The 12,945-nt window shown below is 40.7% G+C and overlaps 1 protein-coding gene across 1 annotated transcript in view; it reads right to left on the reverse strand.

The window, feature by feature from the left end:
• UBP1 (upstream binding protein 1 (LBP-1a)) overlaps positions 1 to 3,475 on the reverse strand; it is a 64,462-nt gene extending 60,987 nt beyond the window's left edge. The window contains exon 1 of the mRNA XM_019508927.1: positions 3,293 to 3,475. Within this exon, the coding sequence (XP_019364472.1) occupies positions 3,293 to 3,366 (74 nt within the window). The 5' untranslated portion in view covers positions 3,367 to 3,475. The remainder of the gene's footprint in view (positions 1 to 3,292) is intronic.
• Between the last annotated feature and the right edge of the window lie 9,470 nt (positions 3,476 to 12,945).

Genomic DNA, 12,945 nt, shown 5'->3' on the forward strand with positions numbered 1-12,945 from the left:
GGGGGGCGGAGGAGGGGGGGGGGCTCATGCCCTCCCATGCGCCCTGTACCTGTCACCTGTGATACCAACCCTGCAATGCAGGAAATGCAAAGCATCCCGGGATGCTGGGGGACTGCCAGTTACTTTGAATCTGGAGGGGATCTGGGACAAAAAAGTTCAATAAACCAATTTAACCTATATCAGTGAAGTCTACATCCATCCAGGCTTTTCTTAAGCTAGTTTCAACCATTTTTTAAAGTGATTTGTGTGCACTGAGCTCCTGTTGCATTACAGATTTGAACTGGTTTCTGATTACTTATACTAGTTGTGTGTAATTTCTGTCCCTAGCCTAAAGGTGCATCTCTACCCCATCTTCTAAGAGATGTTTTGCCATCTCTGAGACCTCTTGTTTCTCTCAGTTTGTATGCTGAGAGATGTGAGCCATCTCAGCATGGCTTAGAGAAGACAAGGTAGATGTGCACTTTTACAGACTAACTAAGATCTCTCTCTCTCACACAAAAGCTTCTGCTCATGCTGTTTCCTACATACATCATGAATTTAAGACTCATTTCTTGTGTTCAGCATTTCCTATTGAATATTTTGAGTAGGTCTCCACTAAGTAAACTGGCTGTTGTGAATCCCATCCCAAGATGCTTAATTCTATCCATACACCACATAGTGAGCACAGCATCACACTCATGGCTCTGGCTTCTACTCCTGAAGCCAGGTGTCTAAAAAAATAGGTACAGCAATGCTCAGCATCCAACTTTGAAGATATACTCCATTACCTTAAGTGGCTAAAGCTCATGCTTTTCATGGTGCAAGTCCAGGAATTCAAACCCCAATGTAGGATCAGTTTTGCACAAATTGTGGGTAAATAAAGAAGCTTAATAGTGATAACCTGCTGTCATATTAACCACTGGATTATACAGTTAAATTACTGAACCATCAGCTACTTCAGCTTTTCAGCTGTGACTAAAGAAAGCATCATGAAAAGCAAAAGGAGAGCTTTTGGTGACTGCCTAATAGGGCTGATTGTTGACTCTGATTTCACCATGTGTGGGATCAGGTCACTGAGATCACCTTAAATTATTTCAGTCTTACTGACAAATGTAGCTCTAATGTAAGCATAAGAACACCCCCCCCACACACACACACACAGACTCAGATGTTATGAATACAACAGGCTGCTACATTTGGCATGCTTAAGTTTAACAAGGAGATTCTACTAAATGGAATTTAAGAAATAAAGTGATCATGTCATTGCAGACTTCTGCAGTGTCTATGCAGAAGAAAATAACTGGATCTTGCAATGATTATTATTTAGATTACTTATCTAGACTAATTTTAGGTCCTAATTCTGATAACACACATACACATTTAAGTTAATTCACATGAGTTGTCCCACTGAACCAGACCTCCAAACCAAAATACAGCCATACATCACCACACAAAGGCACACACTAGACATAGGCAAAGGGTGCATCTACATGTGTGCTTTACTACAGAGTTGACTAATTAGCTCCACAGTAAAACATCACCATCTACATGTGTGCTAGTATTAGGGTGCAGTAAACTAATTAACTACTCTGTAACATAGTACTGTTGGGGACAGTACTACTTTATGGCGGAGTAATTGTGCCAAAACGCAGATGTTGATGGTGACAGGGGCTGGCTGAGGCACAAGTGTGCTAAAGTGTAGGGACCACTTGCCATCTAGCCAGCCAGCCACATGGCTCCAGACTCTCAGCACTCTCATGCCCCAGCCAGCCCATCTGCCGCCCAGGGCTGACCTCCTATACTCCTTCCAGCCCAGGGTTGCTCCACCCCAGCTCAAATTACTACTGTTCTGGGCACATGTGTAGATGCTGCACCCAGAAACAGTTTCCTCCAGCTCAAACGGCTATGGAGTTTATTGCATCACATTAACTGTACCTGGCAATGCACCCAGTAAGGCTGAATTTGGCACTGTTTGAGTAGAAGCATTAATGTGAGAGTGTGTGTGCACATGACATGCATGAGAAAAGGCAGAAACAACTACAAGGAAGGAGTAGAGAAAACCTAAGGATCCACCCAATCTGAACAAGTGCTGAAAATACTTTTCAGGTTAAGTGTTGATTGGGAAAAGGAATTTGGAATTGTGAGCAAAGACATTTCTTTGTTTCCCCGCCAAACTTGAATATGCAAGAGCTTGGATTTTTAGCTAAATGCTAGTGTCAAAGTGGCATGAACTCTTAATGTAGTACAAAAGAAGTCTTATTAGCCTGTCTGAATTTCATACTACCTGAAGTCTATACTGACATTAAATTTTAATTATATACAACTCTGCTGCACAATTCTATTGCTTTCATACCAAAAGACTGAAGTTCCATTTGTTTGGGTCACCAAAACTCATATATAGTTTCAATTATATTGTTATAGTATAAGTTAATAAGTATTTCTCTAATAGAAGCATTCTATTCAACAAGTTTAAAAGGACAGAAGTAAAATTGTTGTGACCTGATATTTTACATTATTTAAAATATATATATTTAAAAATGCTATTAAAAGTTTATTACATACATGAAAAATATTTGTCCAAATGTGTCAATTTAAGATTAATGCAAATGAATGTCAATCAAATTATGAACATAGATTTTAAATGCGATAGGCAAGACTATTCTGAAACTTATCTGAATGCTTTTAAAAGAGTATATTGTAAAGAATAATAATTTTAATATTAAGTAACAGCTTGACTACCATAACCATTGCATTCAATTTCTGAAAAGATAAGGCAAGTTTACACTTTATGGACAGATTCCAATGCAATAGATTACATATAGTGCCACAATTTTAGGTTTGATTCTCATTGGCACATATTAAACTTTACCTATTATAATCCCCCATTTTTCCTTCAGATGAAGTGGAAATAAACAAACACAATGCAGTAGACATGCTGATATCTCTGAAAATTTGTGATTATTTTATGTACATAAACACGCAAACTTTGTATAAATTTGCATGTCAAATTAGCCATCACTGCATGTTTCAATTATTCCAATTAATTTCACAATGGTTAATATGTTTTTATAAAAATATACTGTGGTTGTTATTCACATATGCCCTGTAGTACAATTTGCAAAAACAAAGTTCTAGTAATGAAACACTCTGCAAAGTGGTGCTTTTACTAGATTCCTTCAGTGAGCCCTTAGATTTGTGGATCAGCCAGGTCCTTTCCCAAAACCCCTATTCTCTTAGTATGTATTTCTTTCTTATACGTATCTGTTGTTTGGAAAATAACTATTAAAAACAAACCCAATCACTGTTTTCTTACCGCAGGTAGCTGTTGTTACTCGTGGGAAACTGGTGATGGTGATAGGGCTCAGGCTGGGTGTGCCAGAAAAGCATTTTAGGATGAGATGATACACTGTGCTCAACTAAGAGATGGTCACTGCTGTGATGGGGAAGAAGGAAAAAAAAATTCAGATTAAAGTTGCTGGCTGAGTTTCCTCTTGCACCTTTAGTCAGCTGCCTCTGCTATCTGTGAGTTTGCCAGGAATAATTTCCTCTGGGGCAGACAGCAGCTTCCCCTCCACCCACCTACTGCTTGTGCTCCCCCAGCTTGTTCTGCTTTCAGCTACTGCCCAGTTGCAAAGTTTAATTACTAGCTACTGTGACGTCAGGTGCAGAGCAGAAAGCAGCAACATCCAGCTGCTTATCTCCTCCCCTCTCTTCCTCACTGTGTGTTCAGGTGCAGAGTTGCTGCCACTTCTGGCATCCAGAAGAGGAATTTGCATTACAGAACAAAATAAAGCAAGAAGAACTTTTGATCTTTTTGCCATCTAGATTAGCTTAATGTGCCACCTTGCCCTGCCTTCAGTTATGGTTGCAGCTGTTTGTGTAGCCCACTCAAAATATTTGATCACCATAAGCTGCACACACATTGCTCAATGACAAAAACTGGGATCTAAGGTGGATAATGTGCATCAAGTATTTGCCTTCTTGGTAGAATTTGATGCTGTATCTCTTGCATCTGTTAGGTCAGTGGTCTCCAACCTTTTTAAGTAGGAGACCACCTTTGGCATTTAAAAGCAACCCAAGATCTACCCTGCGCCACCCCCACCCCCGCCCAGCAGGTAAGTCTGTGGGAGGCAGATGGAGAAAAAATGATTTGGGGCATGCCTCCTCAACAGGTAAGTCCCACCCGGCCAGGGCCCCACTCAACTTACCCCTGCTCCTGCCTCTGCGGCACTGTCCCTCACCACAGGGGCCTCGATCTAGCCCCAGCCCCTTCCCTCCCCCATAGACTGATCTGCTGGGCTAGGGCACATGCATGCATGCACACAGGCACTCAGCCCCATACCCCAGCCTTATCAACTCCAAGAGACTCCAAGATCTACCAGGGGATGGAGATCCACTGGTTGGTGACCGCTGCATTAGGCAATTGTCCACATCAGGGGTTTTCAACCTTTTTAAATAAGTGTACCCCTGGCAGCCCCCTTTTTAATAAATGTACCCTGGGGAGGAGTGGAGAGCAGCCAGACACTGAGCTGGGGTGGTGAGCAGCTGGAAGCAGAGCAGGGGTGTGGCGAGCAGCATCAGCACAGTGTCTGTGTGGCCCTGCTCCTGTGAGGTGGCAGCATTGGGTGGCGGCACTTCCTCCCCACCCGCCCCTGCATACCCTGGGACCTTTCAAAGTACCCCCAGTGGTACGCATACCCCTGGTTGACAACCCCTGGTCTATATGCAACCAAGTGGCATGTTGCTACCCAGTTTAACACTGCTCCTACTGCCTCTTTCCTCTCTCTCAAGATTAGGCAAATTCTCTCTCTGTGTTTCTAAATTGAAAGCTGCACTTTCTCATTATTTGAGGAAAATTGTTCTCTTTGGAACAAAAAGCCTCCTTTCATTTATCTTCTCTTTGCATTTGATTTCAGTGGTTTCTTTCTCTCGATTTTCATCGCCAGTTCTGACTCCTCGTATCTAATACCCCACATGTTGTTAGTTAACTGTACCACTTTATCTGTGGATTACTGATTTTAGCCAGTCGCTCCTAAGCCATGATTACAATTATTCACATTACCAGCATTGGAGGAAGTAGGAGGAAGCCTGAAGGTCATTTCAGTGACTTTGATTCCCCTTCTCCCCCTCTTTGAGAAGTGGTGTTCAGAAACAAAACGAAAGCTTATCACTCAGAACCCAGTCTTCCTGCATTTCTCTTTTGGCATTCACCTCCTACTTGCTCAGATTTGCTGTTCAGAATTTTTTTTTCTATTTTGATGTTGACTCAGACTGCTGAAAGCAGCTAGTTCTTGATTTGCAAAGGTAAAATGGGATGCCATTTGGATCACCTTGGTTGATAACACTGACCTGCAGAGGGCATCTGTTTGAAACAGAAATTTTGGCAAATACAACTTGTTTGGGCATGAGGCTGTTTTAAATTCTTAATCTGAATGAATAGCTCTAATGAGCCTTTCCTTTATTTAGAAGGTATTCCAATGTTGTAATACAACCAGTCATATGAAACTCAGCAGATCAAAAAAAAATTCAGAGAACACAAAGGGGACACTCTTATCAAAGTGAAGTGACCCTTACCATGAAACAGCACCGCCAAAACAACCCCCCAGCCCTCTCTTAGAATTTATTTTCATATTAATTCAAAATTTATTTTTGAGTTGGTTCTTACAGACAACTCGAAACAGCAACAAAAAAAAATGGAGGTAGAAACAAAGGGAAAGATAAATGAAAAAAAGAAAAGAATAGGTATTATTGTCCCAGCAGATATATACAAAGATGCAAGATTTTTTGTTGATTATTTCATTGGCTTTTATTTTTTTGCGATATGTTTTATTGGACTAACTCTAGCAAGGAGATATGTTAGACAAGCTCTTAAGCAAGTGTCCTTCCTCAGGTCTGAAACAGAAGCAGGTGCAATTAAGTACCAGATAAAATGATGACTCATGTTTAAGTCTATGAGTAAAAGAAAACAGGCACTTAAAGGAGTGGAGGACAGCTGTAAACTAGGAGCAAATAAAAGTTACCAGAAGTAACTTTGAAGTAAGAGAAATGTACTTGGATAATCTATTTAAACAGAAAGATCCTAGGACTACTGGCTTTGTATAGTTTACCCTGCCTTCTGACTATGGACTAACATCACTAACTACCTTCACGTGTGGTTTAACACATTATTCTTCTCTGCTTAGAGATGCTATAGGGAAAGTGTGTCAGAAAAAATCCTTATAAACTGATTTGATCCCAATTCATTAAATTAATGCTGTATTTTAATTGCATCTCAGAAACAAATAAAATAAAAGCAACCCCCAAAACTTCTTAATTTAGTTAATGTCTCTCACTTTCCCGAGTGGCAGTTTTGGAAACCTCTAGAAAAACTTTATGGATATTAGTATGCGCAGCCTCTTTTGATCATTGTCATGGATCAAAATCACTTACTAGCAGCGACGAATAAATAGCACTACTTGAGGATGCGACTAAAAACTTTCCATTTGGTTTGCTTCATCCAGTGGCAAGAGGTACAAATAAAATCACCCCATTTGATGTAGCTGTTGGAACTGACCTCAGGCAATAGTGCAAATATGCTGGGCCTAGTGTTCCTGGGCCCCATTACTCTTACTCTGTTTTCACAAAAAGGAAAGCAATCCCACATTCTTCCATCTAGAGGCAGCACTAATTTCCCTTCCCTCCTTTGAAGGCACTGGGTATCTCTTTCCTTAAATATATAGATCCCCAATGGAGGCAGGAGGAGGGAACTATGTAGAGGCCTCTTCTCACGCAGCTTCCAGGTCTCAGGACAGCTTGGCAATCTGTGGTGAGATGCTCTCTCCAAGACACACCAGCAGGCAGGCAATTATGGCAACAATGGTCACAGATCTTCTAACAGAACAGCTATTTGTTGGAATACACCAAATTGAAGACCAAACTTTCCCCAGGAATGAACTAGTAGTTTTCATAAAGCTCTTCAGAAAAATGCTTTTCAGGATCAGGACATGATTTCTGGTCAAAATAAGAGGAACTCCAGAATAGCCCACAGCTTAGCAGTGAGAGCACTCACTTGCGGGTGGGAGACCCAGAGTCAGGCCCCTATTCTGCTCGTTTCTTACATCCCTCTCTTACTTTTTTCTTTTTGCAAAAATAAAACAAAACAGTTCTTGAGTTCATCTTCAGACAGAAATGGAAGCTGTTCCAGAAACAAACTGAGAATTCAGCCAAGGAGCTGCAGATTAGTTCAATTACTGTCTTTTGAGCTAGAAAATGAGCATGGCTATTCCTACCCCTTCCTCTTGCAAATCTGGATCTCTGCTTGCCAGAGGGAGCAAGGCAGAGAAAAGCTCTACAGGTCATGAGTGAAAAGGTAGCATACTTCAGGGTCTTCTTTCCATACCACGTCTAACTATAATCTAAAACCCTGGCCTCACTTTGATCACAGAAGAGATACCACCACCACAGAAGAGCAAGTGAAGTCAAAATCATTATAATATATAGATGAAAAAATTAATGTGTGCCCATCACCAGTCTTTTACCTTCTGGCTGATTCCTCATCCAGAAGTCTTATTGCAGCCTAAGAATACATATAAACAAGGCCACTGCTTTTCAGTGATGCAAGAAAATCAAAGCTACTCCAAATGGAAATCTTGGATTATTTATTTCTGTCACTAAGCTACAGTATGCAGTAGCTTAATCTCTCACAATTGGTAAGGAAGCTGTTCCAACACATACATTTAGGTCTGCATATTCCTCAGTAGGTGTTCTTATGCCCTTACTCAAAGATCATACATACTGCAGCTTAAAGGGAGGAGCATGTAGAATAGAACTGTCGTTTTACTTTTGAATAAACTAATGTAAAAGCAAAATTTCTATAAAAGTTTAAAGTAAATGTAGTAGGGAGAACAGTGGCGGAGTGTAGGGGCTCCACTGGGGTGCATTTACATCCCCTGAGAGTGCTGGTGTTCCCTGACAGGCTGCATTCCTCGCTTAGGCAACGGGGGCTCGCCAGTGCCCTCCCCTCCCCCCCTGACAGCACCGACCAGGAAGTGGGAGCACCAGATGAAGCACCCTCCACCCCAGTCACTGGCTGGTCACTTGAGGGGCACTTCCCCCTCCTAAGGTGGCACCAGTTACCTGTGAGAGAGAAGCAGCTAAGATTACAGTTTAAAAAATGGTACCATAAGAAGTGATGCTGTACAATTTATTTTAGAGGCATGTGCCTGCACTGTCAGCCTGGAAAGATACTGAGTAAAGCTAAGGCTGCCCCCTTCATTGATCCAATTTCCGCTTCTCCATGAAGTGGTCCTCATGGAGGTTCTTTGGCTGGGCCAGAGTCCTGTCAGTAGCTAGGAGTCTATACAAACTCAAAGTTTTGTAATGACCCTGCCTCTCAAAAAGAAGCAGTAATCTGAATTGCATTGCAACACCACTTTCTTCAGCTTCACAAACATAAGCTTCTTTTCATTCCTTTTCCACAAATATAAATTTAGAACTCTGAAGCTGTATCCAGAAACAAAATCTTCTAACCAGAGGTGTAAGCAAACAGGCACATGCAATGATGCAATTTTAATGTGTTTTTAAGTATTTTAATTGCTATCACCTTTAAAACATCCTTCTAGGTTTATATGCAACTGTGTAAGATCCTGATCTTAATTTCAAAGGAAATGACAGATGCTCAACACATCATAAGACCATGTCCAGAACCCTGATCCAGTCAAAACTTCAAGAATAAGCTGGATGTAGAGAAGGTGTGTGGTGCACAGGTTACAGCTCCAATGTATCTGAGCCTATGTAAATCAAGGTACTGCTAGAGCAGGGGTAGGCAATTATTTTGGGCAGAGTTTTGGCAAGCCATCACATCCTGCATGACAGGCAACCAGGGGCAGATAAATATTAATTTTTTAAATTTTTTAGGGGCCCCATGGGCTGGATAGAACGGCCCGGCGGGCTGCATTGGGCCCATGGGCTGCATTTTGCCCACCCCTGTGCTAGAGTGACACTATAACCATCACAGTCCAGAAATTATGCAAAGGCAAGTATTTGGGGGGGGGGGGGAGGGAAGGGGTATCTTTTATTGGACCAACTGCATGTTGGAACAGTTAGACACACTTTTGAATGCAAGGAATTCTTCATCAGGTCTGAGGAGGGAAGCAAGCATACCAAAATCTAAGCATATATCAAGGTTACACATATTATCCTTTTCAAAGAACCTCAATCTCTCTTTAGTAAAATGAGGATAGTTCTTTCCTACATTCCATGACTGTTGAAAGACTCAAATCATTATTCAGAGTATAAAATCATCAGGATGATAGGTAATACGTAAAAATACGGAAGTAAAATAGTATGATGTTATAAAATAATATTGAACACCTGGGAGCAACCCCAACAGTTCAATGATTGTTAATTCAATATCCTCTCATTAAAAAGTTCTCCTGTTTTGATTTATCCTGCTGGTAAAATAATGTAACAGAATATAGGCCATCTTCAACGATAAACAAATTTGTCACTGGTTCAACTTTACCTAGCTCTCTCATCCTGAATAGTGTTTGACGAAACGTAAAAACTGCAACTGCCCTTGACTACTAACCTCTAGACATGAATGCATGCTATTCTCATTAAAGTTATTCTTATAAATCCTAATGTTTGGGGACAAATAAGGATGAACACAGTGTGTTCTTAGCTTTACACTGCTTGTGTTGTCAGAGAGCTTTTTTCTCTCATGGCCCATTTTGGGCAACATATAAACTACATAGATTTGTGCAAAGGAGCACTGTATACACAAACAACAAAAATTGTTTATTTAAAACACCTCTTACCCTTTGCTTGTATTTTGTATACAAAGATTTGAGCCTGAAATTTGAGGTGGATGAGCAAGTTTTGTCCATGGGTGGACCTGCAGTTCTGCACACTCTTCAGGGAACGGAGTTCTAACTGTTGGACTTCTCCCAACAGACCAAGTCAAATGAGTTGCCGTCTACTTACGTGACACGTGAGTCGATGGACCATATTTCCAACCAGTACATGACAGATCAGACTCTTCAGCTGAGTAGTAAATTGCCTTCTCATGAAACTACAGTATGGCACTAAAATACTGACATTGGATATTTAAATTGAGCTAAACTCCGGTGTCCTCAATTGAACTTCATCTATTCCTCTCATCTGGAATACTGCCTTATAAAATATTACAATTAATTAAATATTTAATACACTGAAGATAAATTGTAAAACCTTAGGGAAAAAATTGCGTGTTTCATTGCCTGGAACTTAAAAATCTTCTGACTGTGGCTGGATCATGCAGAAATGTGGAAGCTTACTTTTCCAGTTTCTCCAATGGTAACTCAAGCAAATTATAGTTCCATTTAAAAATACAATAGGTAGATCATAAGAAACTGCAGTGCTATCATTCTGAAATTGTGGTGAAGGGCATATTATGAAAAAGAGAGGGAGAAGTTCTGTGTCATGCTTTTCACAGTCTTTCAATTCTTTCTTGACATTGTCTGTACTTAAACCTACTGATTATCACTTTTTAGAGACACTGTAGACACTGGATTAAGCCCAGTAACTCATTTTCATAATCTAATGATTAACAAGCAGATATTAATGTTGAGGCACTCTTGCCCCAGTTTGGATTTGATCTTATGATACCAGACATGAAAGATGTCCCTCAAATTTATGCATTTGTGAACAGATTAGTTAGACCTCCTCAGTGCTGCAAGGCCTGTATTGTGTAATTATTTTGCTAATGCAGTAAGATTTTTCCCTGCTGGCACAAGTGAAGTAAATAGTCTGCCAGGACGACTTGTCTCTCTACAAGCAGAATTTGTATTCTTCTTGACATAAGAAAGATTCAAAATCTTCTACAGTTTTTCTCCTCCTGTTAGGATCCAACTGGTAACTCTCGTGACAAGAACAGACAATGGAAACAGGTAAACTTCATCTAATGATGTTTCTGTGCTTTCAGGATAACAAGTCTCAGCTTTATTGTAGTTGCAGAATAATTATTATTTCCCTGGCATCTGGAATGTGGTTTAATGTTTTGGCTTTTGCTCTCAGAAGTGGTACAAGGTACATTAAATTACTGAAGTTTCATCTATTCTGACTGAATCAAAAAGGTAATTTATAGGCAACTCTCTGTCTTGCGGGGCTCTGTGATTCATGACACATAATCAGCTCCACAGAACAATGAGAGTTAAAGTAATGTCAAATAAAGCCAGAGCTTTTTTCCTTTCAGGCCTACCAACCACCTCACACAGAAGATGAAATAACCTACTAAATCCTTTCCCCTGTTTCACTAGAAAAAAATCTGATCTAAACTATATAAAGCTGAGATGTGAAAGGAGGTGGTGGTAGTTCTTAGCCCCACGACAAATAGTGTTCATGGGCCCTATAATTCTATTGCCTCCGTGATGTACTGGATGAAAAACCTCATAAAGAAACAGCCCAGCAGAACAATGCATCATGGGATGCCTGACCAAAATGCAAACTTCACTTGGATCATGGAGTAAAACCACAGCTGGTATGCACTGCTCACACAACAGCTGATGCAATTACTTAATGCAATGCAAAAAAACCCAGTTAGCAAATATCAAGTGCAGACATGCCCTTTGTCTTCCTCTATGTTCATACCTCTTCAGTAGAAGAACAGAACCTGTACATCAATTTAACATATTTTCTAACAACATGCACCTTTTTCCCCAAAATCAGCACTCAAGGTACATTTTAAGCATGGAAGCTGTTTTATTCCTTGTTTAAAAGGGAGTAAGTCTGGAGACACTGCATGCCATGCAGCTGCCAAGAGGGCAGAGTCCTATGTCAACTTTCTCACGGCAAGAGGTAGGTAGTCATTTTAGTCTGAAGTAGGGCAGAAATTAGGGCAGATTTGCACATTACAGACTATAATTAGGGATCTACTTAATTCATGGTTTCATGGATTTTGTGGAAACCATGAAATTTGGGATTGTCTGTGAAATCAACAAAAACAACAAAATAAAATACTGGCTCCCCAGTGGGAGCTAGCAATCCTCACTGCCGTGAGGGGAAGGTGCCAGCTAGAGGAATGGCATGAATATTGCTGGCTACCCACCTTGTCCCTTCTCCCCCTGCTGGGGCCTCTCTGCTAATCAGCACCAAGGGACCGTGATACACAAAGGGCAGCCAGCAGTCAATATGGTGGCTGCCCTCATCCCCCACTCCTCCTGGGCCTCTCTGCGCTGCAAAATGACTGCAGAATTAGAACCTTACACCATAATCAACCCGTGGAAATTGGTAAGTACCCCTGCGATTTAGGTAGACCCTTAACTATAGTGAACACTCCTAGGCTGGACACATTTTTTATATTAGTCTTCTCATGTAAGGCTCCCCACAGCTGATGCGTCTTTTCTTTTGTTTTTTTTTACTTGTTTTGCTTCACCTGCTAATGGAGGAATAAAAAAGTGTTCAAGCAGTTGGGAGCACACAGAGAATAAATAAATCCCAGAAATGTTGACCCTTGCTAACAGAGTAGAAGTAGCAGATAGAGTATCTTGGACGAGAAATTTTCTGTTTTAAGTAAGTCTGTAATAGATATGGAAATTGATCTGAACTATTACTCTGCCTATACTTCTGGAGGCCAATAGTCTGACACCCAAACCACATGGGTGAAAGCCAGTTCCTGAGGTCTATTTGACAAGTCTGAACCAACCAGTATTTGCAGAAAAAAGGATGCACCTCCAGAAGTCTGATGGAAAAGAAATTAAGGACTGACAGAGGAAGCATGTTCCTGTAAAAAGTGAGGCAAAATTCCTGTTTGATGGCAAAACACTTTGAGAGCTTTGATGGATTTAATAGTGACATTAATTACCAATTACACAAGTCCTACGATTCACTCAGGGATATGCTTAGCTTCATGTTAAACTGTACCTGAAGATGGGTTTTTGTTTATGGTCAAGAACAGTTTAAGAAGGAATCCATGTGGATTCTTGATAATAGTGTTAATTACTATTGTGT

This window comes from Gavialis gangeticus, unplaced genomic scaffold (genome assembly GCF_001723915.1).
Source record: "Gavialis gangeticus isolate Ggan-Ray unplaced genomic scaffold, GavGan_comp1, whole genome shotgun sequence".
NCBI classification, from domain to species: Eukaryota; Metazoa; Chordata; order Crocodylia; family Gavialidae; genus Gavialis; species Gavialis gangeticus.